The sequence below is a fragment of the Syngnathus floridae genome, chromosome 4 (genome assembly GCF_059516105.1).
Source record: "Syngnathus floridae isolate MCC-2025c chromosome 4, RoL_Sflo_1.0, whole genome shotgun sequence".
In the NCBI taxonomy this organism is placed as follows: Eukaryota; Metazoa; Chordata; class Actinopteri; order Syngnathiformes; family Syngnathidae; genus Syngnathus; species Syngnathus floridae.
Genome location: NC_142416.1, coordinates 18401133 through 18422189, shown reverse-complemented (window position 1 = coordinate 18422189; position 21057 = coordinate 18401133). Strand labels below are relative to the sequence as shown.

Below are 21057 nucleotides of genomic sequence, written 5' to 3'. Positions count from 1 at the left end.
GCCTCGTAATTGCCTTGCCTTGCCTTGCCTTGCCTGCCTTGGCCTCGCCTCGCCTCGCCTCGCCTTTTACTTGCCTTTTACTTGCCTTGGCCTTGCCTTGCCCTGCCTTTCCTTGCCTTGCCTTGCCTTGCCTTGCCTTACCTTGCCTTGTACTCGCCTTGCCTCGCCTTGCCTCGCCTTGTACTCCCCTCGCCTCGCCTTGCCTCGCCTTGTATTCCCCTCGCCTCGCCTCGCCTTTACTCATCTTGCCTCGCCTCGCCTCACCTCGTACTTGCCTTGCCTTGCCTTGCCTTGCCTTGCCTTGCTTTGCCTTGCTTTGCCTTGCCTTGTACTTGCCTTGCCTTGTACTTGCCTTGCCTTGCCCTGCCTTGCCTTGCCTTGCCTTGCCTTGCCTTGCCTTGCCTTGCCTTGCCTTGTACTTTCCTTGTACTTGCCTTGCCTTGCCTTGCCTTGCCTTGCCTTGCCTTGCCTTGCCTTGCCTTCCCTTGCCTTGCCTTGCCTTGCCTTGCCTTGCCTTGCCTTGCCTTGCCTTGCCTTGCCTTGCCTGCCTTGGCCTCGCCTCGCCTCGCCTCGCCTTTTACTTGCCTTTTACTTGCCTTGCCTTGCCTTGCCTTGCCTTGCCTTGCCTTGCCTTGCCTCGCCTCGCCTTGGCTCGCCTTGTACTCCCCTCGCCTCGCCTCGCCTAGCCCCGCCTTTACTCATCTTGCCTCGCCTTGCCTCGCCTCGTACTTGCCTTGCCTTGCCTTGCCTTGCCTTTCCTTTTACTTGCCTTTTACTTGCCTTGGCCTTGCCTTGGCCTTGCCTTGCCTTGCCTTGCCTTGCCTTGCCTTGCCTGCCTTGGCCTCGCCTCGCCTCGCCTTTTACTTGCCTTTTACTTGCCTTTGCCTTGCCTTGCCCTGCCTTGCCTTGCCTTGCCTTGCCTTGCCTTGTACTCGCCTTGCCTCGCCTTGTACTCCCCTCGCCTCGCCTTGCCTCGCCTTGTACTCCCCTCGCCTCGCCTCGCCTTTACTCATCTTGGCTCGCCTCGCCTCGCCTCGCCTCGTACTTGCCTTGCCTTGCCTTGCCTTGCCTTGCCTTGCCTTGCTTTGCCTTGCTTTGCCTTGCCTTGTACTTGCCTTGCCTTGTACTTGCCTTGCCTTGCCTTGCCTTGCCCTGCCTTGCCTTGCCTTGCCTTGTCTTGTACTTTCCTTGTACTTGCCTTGCCTTGCCTTGTACTTGCCTTGTACTTGCCTTGTACTTGCCTTGCCTTGCCTTGCCTTGTACTTGCCTTGCCTTGCCTTGCCTTGCCTTGCCTTGCCTTGCCTTGCCTTGCCTTGCCTTGCCTTGCCTTTGTTTGCCTTGGTTTGCTTTGCTTTGCTTTGCTATGCCTTGATTTGCTATGCCTTGCTTTGCTATGCCTTGCTTTGCCTTGCCTTGCCTTGTACTTGCCTTGCCTTGCACTTGCCTTACCTTGCCTTGTACTTGCCTTGCCTTGCCTTGCCTTGCCTTGTACTTGCCTTGCCTTGCCTTGCCTTGCCTCGCCTTGTACTTGCCTTGCCTTGTACTTGCCTTGCCTTGCCTTGCCTTGCCTTGCCTTGCCTTGCCTTGCCTTGCGTTGTACTCGCCTTGCCTCGCCTCCCCTCGCCTCGCCTCGCCTCGCCTCGCCTCGCCTTGCTTTGTACTCACCTCGCCTCGCCTCAACTCGCCTCGCCTTGCCTCGCCTCGTACTTGCCTTGCCTTGCCTTGCCTTGCCTTGCCTTGCCTTGCCTTGCCTTGCACTCGCCTCGCCTCGCCTCGCCTTGTACTCCCCTCGCCTCGCCTCGCCTCGCCTCGTACTCACCTCGCCTCGCCTCGCCTCGCCTTGCCTCGTACTTGCCTTGCCTTGCCTTGCCTTGCCTTGCCTTGCCTTGCCTTGCCTTGCCTTGCCTTGCCTTGCCTTGTACTTGCCTTGCCTTGTACTTGCCTTGTACTTGCCTTGTACTTGCCTTGCCTTGCCTTGCCTTGCCTTGCCTTGCCTTGCGTTGTACTCGCCTTGCCTCGCCTCGCCTCGCCTTGTACTCCCCTCGCCTCGCCTCGCCTCGCCTTGCCTTGTACTCACCTCGCCTCGCCTCGCCTCGCCTTGCCTCGCCTCGTACTTGCCTTGCCTTGCCTTTCCTTTCCTTTCCTTGCCTTGCCTTGCCTTGCCTTGCCTTGCCTTGCCTTGCCTTGGTTTGCCTTGCCTTGCCTTGCCTTGCCTTGCCTTGCCTTGCCTTGCCTTGCCTTGCCTTGCCTTGCCTTGCCTTGTACTTGCCTTGCCTTGCCTTGCCTTGTACTTGCCTTGCCTTGCCTTGCCTTGCCTTGTACTTGCCTTGTACTTGCCTTGCCTTGCCTTGCCTTGCCTTGCCTTGCCTTGCGTTGTACTCGCCTTGCCTCGCCTCGCCTCGCCTTGTACTCCCCTCGCCTCGCCTCGCCTCGCCTTGCCTTGTACTCACCTCGCCTCGCCTCGCCTCGCCTCGCCTCGCCTTGCCTCGCCTCGTACTTGCCTTGCCTTGCCTTGCCTTTCCTTGCCTTGCCTTGCCTTGCCTTGCCTTGCCTTGCCTTGCCTTGCCTTGCCTTGCCTTGCCTTGGTTTGCCTTGCCTTGCCTTGCCTTGCCTTGCCTTGCCTTGCCTTGCCTTGCCTTGCCTTGCCTTGCCTTGCCTTGTACTTGCCTTGCCTTGCCTTGCCTTGTACTTGCCTTGCCTTGCCTTGCCTTGCCTTGCCTTGCCTTGTACTTGCCTTGTACTTGCCTTGTACTTGCCTTTGCCTCTCCTCGTACTTGCCTTGCCTTGCCTTGCCTCGCCTTGTACTTGCCTTGCCTTGCCTTGCCTTGCTTTGCCTTGCTTTGCCTTGCCTCGCCTTGCCTTGCCTTGCCTTGCCTTGCCTTGCCTTGCCTTGCCTTGTACTTGCCTTAACTTGTACTTGCCCTGCCTCGCCTTGTACTTGCCTTGCCTTGTACTTGCCTTGCCTTGCCTTGCCTTGCCTTGCCTTGTACTTGCCTTGCCTTGCCTTGCCTTGCCTTGCCTTGCCTTGCCTTGCCTTGCCTTGCCTTGCCTTGCCTTGCCTTGCCTTGTACTTGCCTTGTACTCGCCTTGTACTCGCCTCGCCTTGCCTTGTACTCCCCTCGCCTTGCCTCGCCTCGCCTCGCCTTGTACTCACCTCGCCTCGCCTCACCTTGCCTCGCCTCGTACTTGCCTTGCCTTGCCTTGCTTTGCCTTGCTTTGCCTTGCCCTGCCTTCCCTCTCCTCGCCTTGCCTTGCCTTGCCTTGTACTTGCCTTCTATTGCCTTGCACTCGCCTTGGCCTTGCCTTGCCTTGCCTTGGCCTCGCCTCGCCTCGCCTTGTACTTACCTTGTACTTGCCTTGTACTTGCTTTGCCTTGCCTTGCCTTGCCTTGCCTTGCCTTGCCTTGCCTTGCCTTGCCTTGCCTTGCCTTGCCTTGCCTTGCCTTGCCTTGCCTTGCCTTGGCCTTGGCCTCGCCCTCGCCTCGCCCTCGCCTCGCCTCGCCTCGCTTCGCCTTGTACTTACCTTGTACTTGCCTTGTACTTGCCTTGTACTTGCTTAGCCTTGCCTTGCCTTGCCTTGCCTTGCCTTGCCTTGCCTTGCCTTGCCTTGCCTTGCCTTGCCTTGCCTTGCCTTGTACTTGCCTTGCCTTGTACTTGCCTTGCCTTGCCTTGCCTTGCCTTGCCTTGTACTCGCCTCGCCTCGCCTTGTACTCCCCTCGCCTCGCCTCGCCTCGCCTTGTACTCACCTCGCCTCGCCTCGCCTCGCCTTGCCTCGTACTTGCCTTGCCTTGCCTTGCCTTGCCTTGCCTTGCCTTGCCTTGCCTTGTACTTGCCTTGTACTTGCCTTGTACTTGCCTTGCCTTGCCTTGCCTTGCCTTGCCTTGCCTTCCCTTGCCTTGTACTTGCCTTGTACTTGCCTTGCCTTGCCTTGCCTTGCCTTGCCTTGCCTTGCCTTGCCTTGCCTTGCCCTGCCTTGCCTTGCCTTGCCTTGCCTTGCCTTGCCTTGCCTCGCCTCGCCTCCCCTCCCCTCCCCTCGCCTCGCCTCGCCTCGCCTCGCCTCGCCTCGCCTTGCCTTGTACTCACCTCGCCTCGCCTCGCCTTGCCTCGCCTCGCCTCGTACTTGCCTTGCCTTGCCTTGCCTTTCCTTGCCTCGCCTCGCCTCGCCTCGCCTCGCCTCGCCTCGCCTCGCCTCGCCTTTGCCTCTCCTCGTACTTGCCTTTGCCTCTCCTCGTACTTGCCTTGCCTTGCCTTGCCTTGCCTTGCCTTGCCTTGCCTTGCCTTGTACTTGCCTTGTACTTGCCTTGTACTTGCCTTTGCCTCTCCTCGTACTTGCCTTGCCTTGCCTTGCCTTGCCTTGCCTTGCCTTGTACTTGCCTTGCCTTGCCTCGCCTTGTACTTGCCTTGCCTTGCCTTGCCTTGCCTTGCTTTGCCTTGCTTTGCCTTGCCTTGCCTTGCTTTGCCTTGCCTTGCCTTGCCTTGCCTTGCCTTGCCTTGCCTTGCCTTGCCTTGTACTTGCCTTGCCTTGTACTTGCCTTGCCTTGTACTTGCCTTGCCTTGTACTTGCCTTGTACTTGCCTTGCCTTGTACTTGCCTTGCCCTGCCTTGCCTTGCCTTGCCTTGCCTTGCCTTGTACTTTCCTTGTACTTGCCTTGCCTTGTACTTGCCCTGCCTCGCCTTGTACTTGCCTTGCCTTGTACTTGCCTTGCCTTGCCTTGCCTTGCCTTGTACTTGCCTTGCCTTGCCTTGCCTTGCCTTGCCTTGCCTTGCCTTTTACTCGCCTTGCCTCGCCTCGCCTCGCCTTGCCGCGCCTTGCCGCGCCTTGCGCCTTGCGCCTTGCGCCTTGCGCCTTGCGCCTTGCGCCTTGGACTTGCGCCTTGGACTTGCGCTTTGGACTTGCGCCCTGGACTTGCGCCTTGGTCTTGCGCCTTGGACTTGCGCCTTGCCTCGCCTTTCCTTGCGGTGCCTCGCCTCGCCTTGCCTTGCTGTGCCGTGCCGTGGCTGCTTGTGCCTGCCTGTGCCGTGCCGAGCCTTGACGTGCCGTGCCTGTGCTTCCGCCTGTGCCTGTGCCGTGCTCTGCCGTGCCTGTGCCTGTGCTTGAGCTTGTGGTTGTGCCTGTGCCGAGCCGAGCCGTACCGTGCCATGCCCAAATAACACAATTTGAGGCTTTTTGCGATAATCAAATAACACTAGTTCTAAATTGAATCACAATAAAGAATATAAACTTGTTCTGGGGTCCTTCAAGTGTCACGAATCCGTGTTTGGTACAATGACATTTGATGGTCTTCGTTATTAGCCGATGAATCTAAGCAGGGTTTCAAAACTAGCAAGAATTGTAATAGCTAATTGTGCGCCCCGCTGTCAGTATTCTTGGTTTTGGTTTATGTTCTTTTGGCTAGTTGCCAGCCCAGGGTACGGTAATGCGGCCAGCTCTGTTAAAATAAAATAAAATAAAATAAATGGAATAACATTTGAGGCAAGATGTCCTTGAGCTGGAACTGAGCTAGCTTGGTCTCGTTTCTCTTTTATGAAAGTCTACATTTGTCACTTAATAAGAATAACACACTACAGATGGTGCTGGACGCTTACCTCGGCCTCTCGTGATGTACACCAGCAATTAGGCCTCCATATATCCTGCATGTCATTTAAAGACAATGAAGGATGCCGGTGATACTTGAAGGACGCTTGTCTTTGAGCTCCCAGAGAGGGGGTTAAGGGAGACGAGGAGGCCAGGACGGGGGTCCGGCAGGTCCAGGAATAATACCGAGCCACCCCCCCTCCCTCCCCCTGCCCAGCCTGCTGGGTGAGAGACCTTCCGTGTTGGAGCCCAGCCAGCTTGGTGGGGGTCCTGCTCAGACGAGGAGATGACAACGTGTACGACGCGTATGACTGAGCGCGTATCCTTCACCCCGACAGACGAGGCGTTGGCACAACATCCCGGCCCACTCTGTCTCCGGAGGGTCTCGTAAAAAGCCTTCATTTGTTAAAGCTTCTTTGCCACGACCTCGCTCCCACGCTGAGAAGCTACTTTCTCCACTTCTCCCGGTTTGGCCGCTGCCCTCTGGCCATGGCGCCAACGAGAGCATTCATTTGATGAGGAAACGTCAAAAGCTGACAGACCACCTCCTGTGATTTCAAGAGCAGAGACATTTTAGTTTTTGCAAGGGTCTGTCCATATATGTGTTATAATTATAGTCCCCGACCTAAATTGTTTGCCGGCCTTTGAGTCTCTTTACATTTTATTGCATCCTGCACAGAGTCAAGACACTATGTGCCGGAAAGTAAATTTTGCTTCAGAATTATTGAAGAGCATCCGAGGCATCAAAAGCTGACAAAATACTTTCTGTGTGTAACAGAGATATTAGAACTTTTATAAGGGTCTGCTCAAAAACTTTTTTTGTAATTTTAGTTGTCAACCTAAATATTTAACCTGGAAAAAAAAAATCCATAGCTAACTTGAATCATTGATTCTAGACTAGTGAAGCACTTCTGCGTTGAAGGGCACCTTTCCTGGACTTGAATGAGTGATGACGTCCTTGAGCTGGTGTGTGTTAAATGTGTGTGCGTGCGTGTGTGTGTGTCATACACACGGATTGGCATCTTTCCCCATTTTACCGCTGGCAAGTCTTCAACGTGCCCGAGAGAAGCCATTGGAGAATGATAAAGTAGTCACAAGACAGGTCAGTGTGTTCATTAACACCGTGGCAGGATTACTCGATAAATACATTAGATGTTCATAGCTTACCAAAGCCAGAAGAAAAGTTATTTATATTAAAAAGTTACTCTAATACTACAGTATAACATTTGTTTGTTCAATTTTAGAATTATGAATGGTCCAAGATGGTCTTAATACCATCCACTATCACGTAGTCATTTTTGAAACTATCAATACAATACAAAAATACAATAAACCATCATCATCTTGAGTGGTCAGAATCGGTATTGATCAAATAAAATTACAGAAAACATTTTAAAAAAGCAAATACAATACATCATACACACCAGAGCTTCTGAGATGGATGGATGGATGGATGGATGGATGGATGGATGGATGGATGGATGGATGGATGGATGGATGGATGGATGGATGGATGGATGGATGGATGGATGGATGGATTACATATTGCAATTTAGTATGCAACATAAGCAACTTCCCGCTTCAATTTTACAGTTTTATATGTGGTATTCATCGTCTTACCACATGTTGACACTAAATAACTCAGTGAATGCAAAACTTATATACTCAGCACCAGGACAAGAAATGATGGGACCGCCACCTTGAACCGGGAGTTCTCCCCTTCAAAGTAAATGGTAGCTCCCGGTTCAAGATGGCGACTAATTGTGACATCATCGCAAAGCAAATACATATGCATGTTTCTAAGCAACGATACCACACAAACGCTCCCATCTACTTATAACGGGGATTACATATTTATTTCTTTTATTTAAAGTAATTTACTAAACAATCCACGTGAGATAATAAATGAGATTATTGGGTTTTATTAAGTTTGAAACACAAGGCTCATACAACATGATTCAAAAACGGAATTGTTCATCTCAGCGAGGACGTTTTGAAAGTAACACACCCCTGTATTGTACATCGGAGTGGTACTGACTGGTGACGTAGAAGGCGGGAGGGGAAAACGTGGTTGGGACTGTGTGCGGAAAAGCAGCAATTGTGCGGAGGAGAAAACGTTACGCCGCAGCGACTGTCAAGTAAACAACCAACTCATAATTAATTTAACATTCTCCATGCTGCTCAGTCGGTCGGGAGGCGATTTTTTTTTATCGAGGCTAAATCATCAGTATTGACCAACCTGCTGCTAGCTAGCTAACTAGCACGTTTGTTGACATCGGTGCTACCACACTCATGATAGCTACTGAGTAATTTAATCATATTAATTTATGCTTTCGTGTGAAATATAATCGTTGTACTTTGAATGAGCAGTGTGTGAATGAATGGGAAAGATGGTGGTGATCAGGGGGAGGGGCTCCATGATGCTGTCAGTATTTGTAGATGAGAGGCTGGAAAGTTCAAATAAATGATTTTTTTCCAACAGAAATGGCCCGAGACTGGAAGCCTGGTGATCTGATTTTTGCCAAAATGAAGGGCTATCCCCACTGGCCAGCCAGAGTAAGTTGGGCCTTTGAAAATGGAGTTGTTGTTTTTTTTGGGGACATCCCTTCGTTGCATTCTTTCGCTTTCTGTTGCAAGCCCGAGTGTGAGGTATAAACATGCTTCAGATGCAGCACCACTTGTATAAAATGGAAAAAATATCAATTATATGACAGAGGAATGTTCAAATGTTACCTAAAAGCAGGTACTATGATGATGAAAGTAATGAATTAATTTTTTTCATCCCGTTTACAGATAGATGAAGTCCCAGATGGTGCTGTGAAGCCATCCAATATTAAGTTACCCATTTTCTTTTTCGGCACCCATGAAACGTGAGAAACGACGCAAAAACATTTCCGTAGCACACATGTTTTTCAGAAATGGGGAAATAATTCTACTTATCTTCCCGACAGTGCTTTTCTCGGCCCCAAAGACATCTTCCCGTACCAACCTAACAAAGACAAGTATGCCAAACCCAACAAGAGGAAGGGCTTCAACGAAGGACTGTGGGAGATTGAAAACAACCCCAAAGTGGAGCTGACGGCACCCAAGGTTTGCATTTTCTATTGTGGGCAAAACATTCCTGTGCAGCTCATGTTTTCTTTTCTTTTCTTTAGCCGATTCGTCCTGAATCTTTGTCTGAGAAGGATTCAGACGCTGGCCTGGACGGGGAGGAGGAGACAGACGATAAGGAAACAAAGTCATCTGAGGTAAGTGTTTTATTTCAACTAAACCTGCTTATAAAGTCATCCGCTTGATGTCACAGACACTGCCTGTGTTTCATCACAGCTTCTTGTTGTCTTGTTGCTTTTTTTACGAGTTCAAATCCCATTTGTTCAGATTTCAAAGCAATTTTGTCCCTAAAATCAACAACAACGTTCTTAGTTGTAGGACTAATAGTTTTGAGGTTCCATAAAATGGAACACCACCTTTCAGGTTCCAGGAAGGGAGGCTGAGGAGGAGGAGGAGGGAGAAGAAGAGGAGGAGGAGGAGGAGGAGGAAGAAGGGCCTATGATCACTGATCAGAAACAGGATGTACGTACTTTGCATGCTGGGAGGTGTAGATTGCGTGGGGGGGGGTGTTAAGATCCAATTCTGCATGAGGTCTGTGCGCTTGAGGCGTCATCATTTTGGTCATTGGTTTCATTTCCTGCATGGCTTCATCTGTGAACTTTGCTGTCACTGCTTCCTGCTTTGCATCGTGTTATAGAAGTTTATAAAATGAAAATTTAACAAGATTAATATGAAATAAAATTTAGGAGTCACAATTCTTAGCTAATATTGAAATTTACTCAATGTAACCCAGTGGGTGGATTGCTAGTCTGAAAAGCATGTGAGTCCTGATCTCGCCACAAGGTGGTGCTATAGTACAACAACCAAAAATAGAGTAAATTGGTTTAATGAATTCAATGTGTTAATTATTTGCTGTACGGTATTCCATATACAATAAAATGCATTTTTAATTATTTAATCTATTAAATTATTTGTCAATTTGCAGGACTCAGTCCAGACAGAGGCTTCTAAAACCAAGCGAGGACGAAAAAGAAAGGTGCCTTTTTATTTCCTGACGTTCCTAGAAGTTGCAGGAGCACATGAAATCATATTTGAAAGAGACTAAATATTGATATTGTTGTTTTAATTCAGAATGAGGGTGATCAAGAGATTGAGTCAGCCGAAGCTCCCCCAGCGAGTCCCGTCAGTCCTGCAGGTGAGTTGAAATGTCCTTGGCCATCCTATAATATTCCTCCTGATGTCGCAATAACCAATAATGTACTCGTCTGTCAGGTGGGGAGGCCCCCAAACGACGAGGCAGGAAGCCCAAAAGTGAAAAGTTACTCCTGCTGCAGCATCAAGACCGACCAGCGTCAGGAAGTGAAATGTAAACAAACACACACACGGTGGTCTCACGACATGATAATAATTGCCACTCGGCCATCAGAGACCCCGCTGAGTCGGATAAAAAGAGGAAGAGAGCGGCGGAGGACAAGTCCAAGATCTCCGAGGAAGACAAGCGAAGGAAGGACGACATCAAGGCCAAGGACGGCGAGGGCAGAGAGCCAGAGGCCAAGAAGAAAAAGCAGTCCAAAGACGGCAACTCCTCCGGTGCCTCGGATGACGACGAGGTAAGTGTGGTCTTCACGTACAGTGGGTAGAAAAAGGTTAATGTGATAGAAACAAAAGATTTTTCCCCCCATCATTATTGTAAACAATAAGCAGTACGTCTCAATTGTTGGAATTTTTAAGATTGTAACATTTTTATTGATTTGATTTACTTAGAAAAACAAAGGCAAGAAAAAACTGAACATCGACGTGGACAAGGACGGACGGCGGCGCAAAGAGGAGTAAGTGCTCATGCAAATCGAGCTTAATGCTAACACATAATGTAAAACGTTATAGATTGGCTAACGAAATTAGCATAACCCATTGAGCAACAGATATTTGAATGCAATCATTTTAGTTCAAAATTCACTTTGGATTATTTTGTGTCAGTTAAACAATGTGTGAATCTGCCTTTTTGTTGTTGTTACTACAAAACAGTTCAAGCAAAGACGACGCCAAGAAAATTGACGAACGTTCCGGGGCTAAGAAAAAGGGTGAGTTCAGCGCCTGGACTAACCTCTCGATACCGTGAGCTCCCTCTATCGCCACAATCACTGGTTTCGAGTAATAAAGCAGCTAATACCACGAAAGCCGTTGCTTGACAACGGCACAGTGAAACGAGTGATTCAAAAATTCTGAACATGCTTTTTCACTGTTAAAAGCCTCCCTGTTCTTTTTGGGGGGAAAAAAACCTTGAAAGCAACCATTGAAGTGGAGCCTCTTTTTTCACAGAAATGTCCACAGATGTCAAGCTCCAGCGACTTCATAGTGAAATCAAGATTTCGCTGAAGATAGACAATCCCGTGAGTTCCTTGTTCTTTTTTCTTTTGGGAAATAAAAAAATGGGAGGTGATGGATAGGGCAATTCTTAATTCTAGTTCTCCCATCACATCATGTTTGAGGAAGTATAATTGTGTATTTGTTACGTGTAAAGGATGTGAAGAAGTGCCTGGTTGCCCTAGATGAGATCAGCACCCTTCAGGTGACCACTCAGCACCTGCAGAAGCAGGGCGAACTCATCGCCACTCTGAAGAAGGTAAGGCGGTGCTCACCCCCAAAAATTGGACTTGACGCTTTACGTTTTGCTGTATCTCCAGATCCGCAGATTCAAAGCCAGCCAGGACGTGATGGACAAAGCCACCATGCTGTACAATAAGTTCAAGACCATGTTCCTGGTGGGCGAGGGCGAGTGCATGCTCAGCAAGGTCCTCAACAGGTCCATAGCCGAGCAGCGGCAGCACGAGGAGGCCAAGAAAGGGACGCTGAAGAAAGCGGAGCAAGCGCAAGAAAACAACCCGAGCACAGGTAGGTGGAAAAAAAAAATTGACCTCCGTTTTGTTCGGATAGAATGAATCAGAGTGCAGAAACATGATGGATGGATGCTAGCTAGCTAGTTAGCTTCTCTAGCTAGCTAGCCAGCTTCTCAATTGTTTTTAGAAGCAGTCTGTATATAATTTTTCATTCTCACTGGTATCCTTCTATTTGCCTTGCAAAAAAAAAAAAAAAAGCTAAAGAGGAAGCACTTAAATTCCAAAGGTTCCGCTGTACCGCAGACATTTTACGTACATTGACACGCATCATTTTTGTTTTGATGCGATCTAATGCTTGAGTAACAGTTATACCTTTTATAAAAGCCGAGAACACACGCCGCCTCCAGCCTGCTCATAAAATAAAATGGCAACATCAAAAAAAAAAGAAAAAAGCGGCCGTTCCTGTTAATTGCAGCCCGTTATGCAATGAGAGGACAGAGCTCGTTACATGTCAAAATTTAAACATCCTGGTTCGAGTCAATCGAGGTTCTGACTGACTTTAACCGCCGGGCAATTTTGTTCAAACCCGACCAGTCATGCAGAGAACTCCCGGTGAGCATCCTTAGTCCCTTTTAGGCAGGTCACAGGATTTCTTGAGACGGGGGTGTGGGGGGGGACACACCACATCCTGCACTTGAGCATCTCGTACGACCGGATGAATACTTGACTTGCGTGAAAAGGTTCCTTTCTAATGCCTGGCACGGAAAATGGCTGGAAAATTGGAGCTATCTCCCTGAGGTCTGGGGCGAGGACATGCGTCATCACATGCTCCCAAGCGCTTGTCTTTGCTGCGGTTTTTGGACGTCTGAGCATGTGTGTCCTCTAACCGTGTAGACAAGGCCGGCGAAGGAGATCACAGCACCGAGGAAAATAAGCAGGAGCCACGTGAAGATACCTCCTCGGGGGAGAATCTCAGGTAGCTTCTTAAAGATGTTTTAATATTATTGCCACTTCTTCAGAGTTTGGTAGAAATTACTTGCAGCATGTCATGTTAACTCTGCGTGTAAAAAAAAAAAAAATGTGACTATCACACCATTACGTGGATATTTTTTGGAAGTACAGTAGCCCACTTGTCAGGCTGACAAAGTGGTATCGGTGTCATAGTATTGGTGCTTTTTTTCAAAACTAGTAAATATTGTCATCTGAAACATCTTAAAAGTATTTCTGGTAAAAAAAAAAAAAAATTGAGAAGGTGTTCTCCTGCAATTGGTCTAACTTTGTTGATCCACTCTTCCATAGCACTCCCGTTGCTCCGGAGGCCTCCACCTAACAGCTCCCACTGATCCCTCAAGGTCTTCACACTGGGATGTGCCATCCAGTTTCTCACCGTAACTGGTTTCCACATTAACGAGCGTTTCGCTGCTTATCGCCCTTCGGTAGTCGTCGTCGTAGAAGACAAAGCACTTTGTCTGCTTTTACAGTTACCGTAGTCTAAAAAGAGGAAAGTTTGATTTCATCCGTTAAGTGTCTTTAAAAAGCTGTTTCCTCTTTTAAACGTGTGTAAATAAGAGTTATTTTTGTGCCTTTTAGTTTGATACGTTTCAGCGTCAAATAATAAAGTAGTGCACAGTTTTATCCGGTGATTGTTGATTTCATCGAATTGCTTTTACCATTTAAAAAAAAAAATACAAAATCTATATTACATTAACCTGTCATAGAGACCATGTTAAACAAGAACCACTAATATGATGAATTAAACTCAGTCAACAAATCTTTATTACAAGTTTCAAATAAATATAAACCACAAAACAGGAAGTCAACCTAGTGCAAAGCGGCTTCAGTTGAAAGCGCCACGGTCCGTGTAGGGGTAAGCCAGGAATTCGCCTAACTTGTTCCCGTCGGCGTCGTAGTGCAGCATGCGGAAGCATTTGTCGCAAAACAAGCAAGGCTGACTCGGGGCAAACTGGTCGTTGGTGGTGCACCACCTGAGGAAAAACAGCGAGTGGGATGTCAATCGGGTGGGCAACGAAAACAAATTTTTTTAGAACGCACCTGGCTATATAAGTGTAGCAAACGGCGCATTTCTGCGTGGCGATTCGATGTTTGTGAATTAGCAGCGGGTAGAACTTCCGGTCCAGGCAGTCGTCCTTGTGTGTCAATCTACAAAAAGACCAGCAAAAAAAAAAAAATCACTGCCGTCAGCAGATGGTCTCCATCACACGAGATGGGTCCCCCCCCCCCGTGCTTACGCATCAAAGACACGGTTCATTTGAGGTGTCATGAAAGCCTCTTTGCGAAACAAACCGCTTTTCATATCACGGAGGTTCCTGAGCACGTCACATCCTTAAAGGCAGAGCGGCCGCAAGATGATCTGCTTGGTGGAGGTACAACGGTGGAGTTCATTCATTCCGTGGCTGTGTGACTCCATTTATTTCCGCTTTCCGAACACAAGCTTACAACTTGGTCACGGTCGGCTCGCCGCCGGAAACTGAATGGTAGTGAAGCAACTAAACGACGATTAAGCTTATTTTTATGACCTCAGCTGAGGAGTCTCTATTTTTGTCTTTTAGCAAGATGATTCCGACTGAATGATCAAATTATGGCCTTTGGAAAATTGTATTCTGCTACATTGCGATGTCGATTTGAACTCCGATTAAATTAAAAGAAGAAACAGAACTGAACTTTCACATTGGACCTCTCGGGCCAATTCTGTGACATAAAACTTGAATCAAAATTTGCTAATAATTATAACAGTATGAAAGCTTGCGCAAGCTTTGGTTTCCAACTGTAGGTTTCTTGAATGTGTTGAATATTGGTAATGATGCAGTGAGAATCAAGAAACCTCAAAGGCATCTAAGGAATGCACTGATTTAACGTTTGAGCTCAGCTATCTCGTATGAGCTCTTCAAAAATAATCAATATGGTTGTTATTCAAAAGCCGCTTGGTTCTGAAAATGAAAGTGTTTAGTCTTTTTTTGTTCTGATAAAAACTAAATCTTGACTGTTTCATTCCTTTAGCATCACTCGAGAACATCCACAGGCAGTCAATTCCCACTAGAGGGCGCTTTGGTTTTACCTGATGTCTGTGATGATGACAACATGCTCACAGTCGCCCTGGTGACAGTAGAGGTAGGGGAAGCCCACTTTCACCTCTAGATCCGCCACCTTGGTGTCCTCCATCTTGGCCTGGGTATACGGTGGGAAGTTCTTAGCCTTGGCCCATGTGATTGTGGTCCTGCAAAGATGATTGCAAAACAGAAATATGTGCATATCATAACACGAGTTCTGAAGCGGAATATACAGGGATTATTTTACCCACATTTTTAGTGTTGGCATAAATATGATCTGCCCCATGGGCCTATCATTCTTATTTTAGCAAATGTGAGTCAACGTTAAACTTTATGCAATCGGCTGATCCGACCACAAACGAGTCTTTCACCGAGAATTCCTCCTCTAACCTTTTTCCAAGTTCCCTCACGCGGACGCTATTCGCGGTAATTCTTGTTTGAAACCTGGACGAATAATTATTCAAGGACTCATAATTCACAAGGCTGCGTTTGTTACTGGGGGTTCAAAAAATTAGGGATATCGGGTTCGACAAAACTTACTGGCTGATGTCGCGGCATTCGGGGTAGCGCATGTCGTTATAAAACACCCCTTCGAAGAAAAAGAAAGCAGACTTGTAGAGGTCCTGAAACACGACAAAATGTTTGCGTTACAAAAATGCGACGAGGGAAGGGGGGGGGTCTTGGCGCTCACTTTGTTGACTACATCGGGCACCATATCCGGCGTGTTGCTGAACTCGCCGCACACTTGTAGGTCGCTAGCGCAGCAAATGGCGTCCCGCAGCTCCGACAGCATTTGTGAGCCCAGAACCAGCAGCGTCATGTGGGGTCGGACGTAGCAAAACTGCGAGAAGAAACAGGAACGAATGGAGAAACCAAATTTCTTGAGAATATTCTAAAAATAATCCTTGAACTCTCCACGCACCTTTTCAAAAGTAGCCGGATAGTAGATATTGATTGTCAGAATCACGTCTCCTTCCGGGACTAAATTTTCCACGGTATCTGGTTTCGTCACGACGGATAGTCGCTCCTGAGAAAAGGCAGAAATCCGTCAAGCTCGTACTTCCGAAAAAGCCGAACCTTTGTCAACTCACCTGCTCGTCTGCGTAAAGGTCGTGTCTGTTCTTGTTGATTTTTAGAGAGGATTTGTAATCTTGCCTCTTTTTTCTTTCGCTGTCGAGACAAAATCACGAGGTCAGTCGCCCAATAGAGGAATTCAAAGCGAATATATATAAATAAAAAAGTGCATACATGAGAGTTTTCAACGTGGAGTCTTCAGGTACAACTTCTGGGTCAGGCTCCTGGTCCTCGGGATGGCAACGAAGTAATGCGGGGCTATTGGAAAGGTGAAATAAAAAGCCATATAAGTAAAAAAATAAAATAAGGCTTGTGTCCACTTCCTGGAAAGGTCAAAGGTTGCAGTATGCACCCAATTAAGAAACATGTAATGAGACTCAGGTGTGAAGGTTATTTCTACTTCCTGCAAGGGTTAGCGTGTGATGGAGGTCATGCCCCCTTTGTGAAGTGCTTCTGTCTCTTTCTTGGCTTCTTCTCAAAGGTGAGCTCAAAGGTACCTGCAGACTTCTTTGAGCTCCCGCATCATGTCCACGCTGACTCCCATCTCGTGAGCAAAATTGGCGTGAAACGTGTCTTCGTCCTCGATACCGTAGGAATAATCGGACGGCTTGAGTCTACTCAGCCACTCTTTTCTGAACGAGTCTATGTGAAACTTTTTGGTATTCTTGTTGCCGTAATCGTATTCTGGAATGTTTGGATTGGGATCGGACGCTGGCGCCGAGGAAGTCGCCATGTTTACTAAAAAATAAGGAAGTACGTAAACGCAGCGCGCGGGGGATTGTGGGTAATGTAGTACCAGAACAGCTTCGCAGTGGTCTGGTGGAAAATTTGAAAATATTTTGCGGATTAAGGCACAAATCCTGTTAATGCGTATTGAATCACACGACATTGCAGTAATGGAATAAATATAAAGTTGAAACATAATTTCTCGGCATTGTAATGTCAAATAGATCAAGAGTTGGCACTGTAAAATGCTTGTTATATGAACATGATCTACTAACACTAGTTTTCCTTTTTGGTTGGCCTTTTAAGCACAATACCGAACGCTAATTGCAATTTCACACCGCAGCCCTGCCTGGATAGGTTACTTTTTAGATGGTCAAACAACTAGCTGATTGTGTGTCTTCACACACAGCATCTCTATGTCATATCAGGAGATAAAGTGGGCAGGCCGTAGTAAGCATAGAAAAGTATAAATATCAATGAAGGGACTCTAATGGATAATTATTTTCCCAAGTGAAGGTGAAGATTTGCAAACGGAGTTGCAAAGAAGATTTTTTTGTATCCATCTAGAGAAGTTTTTATTCTTGGAGATGGAGCTCGCCAATGGAAACTACTCCCTGCATCAGGTTCGTTTTTGCTAACAATTATTTTTTTAATAACACAGTCAGTCTTTTTTTCTTGTAATTTTTATGTTGGAAACTAAAATGAATTTTCATGAACATTAAATTGAATATTAAGTATAATTATGCCAAAATCTTTAGCTTTTCCATTCCTTCTCTTCTAGGTGGAAAAACCCTGTTCTGAAAATGTATTGTAAGTTACTTTATCTATTTTAATGTGATGATTTTTTTGTTTCTAAATGCCCACTATTGCTGTACAGGCAGTGATATGTGTAACATGCATGATAGTTTGTCAGAAACCAGGGTGATTTCTATTTGCAATATACTACATGCACACTAGAGGGCGGTAAAAGCACAATGAATAGCAGCCAATTCAAATTGTGTCACTTAAACCTTGAATATTTTTGTATTACAAGACTTTTGCTACTTTTTAGTGACTCCATATTTATTACACTTGAGATTTATTAGTAAAATTACTTTGGTCACTCTCTTTTAACCCCATTATGTTTTTATTTTAATTTAACCTTTTCAATCTTACCTCACTGTGAGTCCTGTGGTATCCATTTTGTTTAGGTGGGTTAGTCCTTTCAGTTTGCTATAGGGTTTAATTTTGTACATGTAAGCAAACTAACGGGTAAAGAATATCTTCTATCCAGAGAACCACCAATAGATTTAGAAGCAGCATTGACGGAATGCTCCAGCGCCCTCGATCTCTTCCTAAACAACAAGTTTTCAGATGCCTTAGCTCTTTTAGCACCCTGGTAAGTCCCGTTTTACCGTTTCCGCATGACATGCCGCTCAGGATATGACAGAAGATGCATTTGTGTTGGCGACAGGAAAAGCCAGAGCATGTACCACGCGATGGGCTACAGCAGCATGCTGGTAATGCAGGCGGGCATGACCTTTGACCCGAAGGACATGAACGCTGCGATGGAGTCACTCAGCGACGCGCTTCTGACATGCCAGAGGTACGGCCCGACAGTCGGAACCAGAATGAATTGCGTAATAGTTTTTATTAATCTTCTCTAGGTTTAGAAAGAAGACAGGAATCATGGAGACTCTGGTCAATTTGTGGCACAGGCAATCACCTGAAAGTCTGACAGAAGGTGAGACGTCACGTGGATGTCAAGCTCAGCGTCTCTTGAGACACTAACGTTTTGTCCCACAGAGGAAATGCACGCCGAGCTCTGCTACGCCGAAGTGCTGCTGCAGAAGGCGGCGCTCACGTTCCTCGACGAGAGCATCATCGGGTTCATCAAGGGAGGCATGAGGATCCGGAACAGCTATCAGATTTTCAAGTATGCTGCACGCATTGGTTGGCGCTTGGATGTATTTTGAGGGTCAATGTTGTGTGTTCGCAGGGAGTGTCAAGCGCTGGTGCAAGGCAGCGCGGAAATGGAGAAGAAAAGCACGTATGTTCACTTTAAGGGCGGAGTCAGCATGGGCATTGGATCTTTTAATCTGGTGGGAACTCTCGTGAACTAACAATCGAGACATTCACATAAAAACAGCAAGAATTGACATTTTTGTTTTTGCCAGATGCTATCTCTCTTACCAGCTAGAATCCTCAAACTGATGGAGTTTTTGGGTTTCTCAGGGGACAGGGTAGGTGGATAAAGACTACTCACAAAAAATTTGGCTTTTGGGTGGGATTTCAAGATGAAACTAGAATGCAATATTTTTTTTTTTTCAGGAGGTGGGTTTGTCTGAGTTGCGAGCGGGCGCCTCCAGCGACAGCCTGCGTTCTATTCTCAGCACTTTGACTCTGCTCATGTTTCACCTCTACATCTCTGTCATTCTGGGTAAAGAACCTCGGAATGCAAACTGTTTTTTTTTTTTTTTTATGAACTTTTTTTTATCTACTCAAAGGATCAGGCGACGTGGATCTCAGTGAGGCCGAGGCTCTGCTGGAGCCTTACGCTAACAGGTTCCCGAATGTAAGCTTGTTAAAACAACTAAATTATTTCATATTATTGTATAAATGAATAAATTATATTTTAAAAATTGCATCATGTTCTTCACCATATTCATTTTCTCCACAGGGAGCTCTCATGCTTTTCTACGTTGCAAGAATTTCCCTGCTCAAGGGAAACATCACATTTGTAAGGGATGCTCAGGAAATTCTTTTTTTTTTTCGTGGCTCCACTTTTTGTTTTTGCTGATTGCTGTGTTTCTCTGATTAGGCTGAGGAAAAGTTCCACGCTTGCATCGCCGCTCAGCAGGAGTGGCGCCAGATTCACCATCTGTGCTACTGGGAGCTGATGTGGGCTTACTCCTTTGAGCAGAATTGGCGGGAAGCGTACCACTATGCCGATCTGCTCTGCAAGGAGAGCAAATGGTCACAGGTGAAAAAGAAAAAAAATAGTCACTCATTTGTTACATTTATGGAAAGACTCAAAGTCGTCTTGTTTGCTCGTAGGCCGTCTACATGTTCCAGAAGGCGTCCATACTGAGCATGCTCCCAGAGGAGGAAGTCAAGAAACTGGGTGAAAATGTGGAGGATTTATTTAGGTATGCAAAAAAAAAAAGCAAACAGAGTTTTTTGCATTTTTTGAGTCATGCGAATGACACAAGTGCGCTTCGCAGGGAGGTGGACGGTCTGCGACTGAGGTTAGCCGGAAAGTCCATTCCGACTGAGAAGTTTGCGGCTAAGAAGGCTCAGCGCTACGTCTCCTCCAAACCCGTCAAGCTGGTCGTCCCAGCTTTGGTGCGGCCTGTTTTGTGGCATTTGTAGAATTAAATTAAATTAAAAACCAATAAATTAAATTAAAAATCAAAACATTAAATAAAGAATAAAAAAATTAAATTAAAGGAAATTTCATTCTGCAGGAAATGATGTACGTGTGGAACGGCTTCACCATTGTTGGCAAAAGACCCGACTTGACGGAAAACATCTTGGCTACGTTGGAGAAAGCGGAGGAGGAACTCAAGTATAGTTCAAGTGAGTGAGAAAGACAACAGTTGTGCATCAAGAGTTTTTTCTCCTCACACATTACACGATGTTTGTCACGCACAGGCCCGTCGGACTACCACCTGGACGACCAGTGTGTGGTTCAGTTGCTCAAGGGCTTGTGTCTGAGGCAGTTGGGGCAACTCGACCAGGCGGAGGTCTGCTTCAACCGCGTCCTATCCAGGTCAGCCACATACCTAAATAGGCTTGGTCACTTTTGCAAAGAAAGAATGCAATCAAATGGGAATGTAACCACTTTGCAGCGAAAGCGACCTGAAGCACGACAACTACCTGGTGCCCTTTACCATGTACGAGATGGGCCTCCTGCACAAGCAGAGGGGCGACATGGAAAAGGCCATTTTTGTGCTTGAAAGCGCCAAGTAAGTATCTTCTAAAATATTCTTTTATTTTTTTGCTTCCCTGAGAGGATGCTAAAAGAAGCCGCTGCGATTTTCAGGCTGAACTACAAAGACTACAGCATGGAGTCTCGGCTCCACTTCCGCATCCACGCCGTGCTCAACAGCATAGGCTCCTTTGCCGCCAAGATGCCGCCTTCACGCATGGCGGCGTGAACGACTTCATGACTCTATTATCGAGCACTCCTCCAGCCTCATGACTGCCCCCCCCCAGGAGATCTTTTTACGATGCTTCTGTAAATGCACCACTGTGTCTTCTGTAATATTCCTCTACTGTAAAAGCATTTATACACATATAACATCAACTCACATATATTTGAACATTTTTTTTTGCAACTCTGTGGAGAAATTCTGATAGGTTCAAGTGCTAAGATGTTGTCAGTTATATGGCATCTACTTTCTCTGATGGGAATAGTGAAGCATATATATTTGAAAGTTGGGGGTGCCGTTTGAGGTAAAACAGTCAGATTCTAATCCTTGTGGATGTGATGTCTTGTAAATAGCTGATTATGTATATTTTTCTTCTGGATGAAATATATCAGATGTGCCAAATAAACCTTAAATGAGCATAATTGTGACAATATGGCTGTGGTATTTGAAGTTTTTTTTTTAGGGCTGTGGTTATATTTGTATACAATGCTGAGCAGTTGGCTTTTTTTTTTAGTTTGTTTGATCAAACTTTATAAAGTCAAACGGCATGCGGAATAATTTATTAGTTTTTGAAAAGTATATTGAGCCGGGGCA

The 21057-nt window shown here is 46.8% G+C and overlaps 3 protein-coding genes across 11 annotated transcripts; 2 read left to right on the top strand and 1 right to left on the bottom strand.

The window, feature by feature from the left end:
• The first annotated feature begins 7558 nt into the window (after positions 1 to 7558).
• psip1a (PC4 and SFRS1 interacting protein 1a) lies at positions 7559 to 13097 on the top strand. Of its 3 annotated transcripts, none has more exons than XM_088373702.1 (17): positions 7559 to 7712; positions 8057 to 8130; positions 8368 to 8444; positions 8526 to 8664; positions 8730 to 8822; positions 9049 to 9147; positions 9611 to 9661; positions 9757 to 9820; positions 9898 to 9991; positions 10052 to 10235; positions 10390 to 10454; positions 10651 to 10706; positions 10945 to 11015; positions 11147 to 11248; positions 11310 to 11517; positions 12357 to 12438; positions 12762 to 13097. In XM_088373702.1, the coding sequence occupies exons 2-17, from the start codon at positions 8059 to 8061 to the stop codon at positions 12790 to 12792; spliced, it is 1488 nt and encodes a 495-aa protein (XP_088229828.1). In that variant the 5' UTR covers positions 7559 to 7712; positions 8057 to 8058; the 3' UTR covers positions 12793 to 13097. The 3 variants fall into 3 exon arrangements, with proteins under 3 accessions (XP_088229828.1, XP_088229831.1, XP_088229829.1); XM_088373703.1 differs by having other exon boundaries at positions 7616 to 7691; XM_088373705.1 differs by lacking the exon at positions 9049 to 9147.
• A 111-nt stretch (positions 13098 to 13208) lies between these two features.
• Positions 13209 to 16364, bottom strand: snapc3 (small nuclear RNA activating complex, polypeptide 3). Its single transcript, XM_088373706.1, has 9 exons — positions 16102 to 16364; positions 15779 to 15862; positions 15622 to 15700; positions 15453 to 15557; positions 15222 to 15371; positions 15071 to 15153; positions 14539 to 14697; positions 13515 to 13622; positions 13209 to 13447 (listed from the first exon to the last, which is right to left on the bottom strand). Exons 1-9 carry the CDS (start codon positions 16335 to 16337, stop codon positions 13300 to 13302), a joined length of 1152 nt encoding a protein of 383 aa, XP_088229832.1. The 5' UTR covers positions 16338 to 16364; the 3' UTR covers positions 13209 to 13299.
• Positions 15934 to 20896, top strand: LOC148399689 (tetratricopeptide repeat protein 39B-like). Of its 7 annotated transcripts, XM_088373701.1 has the most exons (19): positions 15934 to 16085; positions 16847 to 16953; positions 17112 to 17140; positions 17604 to 17708; positions 17784 to 17915; positions 17977 to 18053; positions 18116 to 18245; positions 18309 to 18411; positions 18487 to 18552; positions 18641 to 18749; positions 18817 to 18884; positions 18990 to 19049; positions 19131 to 19292; positions 19367 to 19458; positions 19534 to 19654; positions 19777 to 19888; positions 19964 to 20081; positions 20161 to 20277; positions 20355 to 20896. In XM_088373701.1, exons 2-19 carry the CDS (start codon positions 16918 to 16920, stop codon positions 20467 to 20469), a joined length of 1752 nt encoding a protein of 583 aa, XP_088229827.1. In that variant the 5' UTR covers positions 15934 to 16085; positions 16847 to 16917; the 3' UTR covers positions 20470 to 20896. The 7 variants fall into 7 exon arrangements, with proteins under 7 accessions (XP_088229827.1, XP_088229820.1, XP_088229821.1 ...); XM_088373694.1 differs by having other exon boundaries at positions 19367 to 19654; XM_088373695.1 differs by having other exon boundaries at positions 15979 to 16085; positions 16842 to 16953; positions 19367 to 19654.
• The last annotated feature ends 161 nt before the right edge of the window (positions 20897 to 21057 follow it).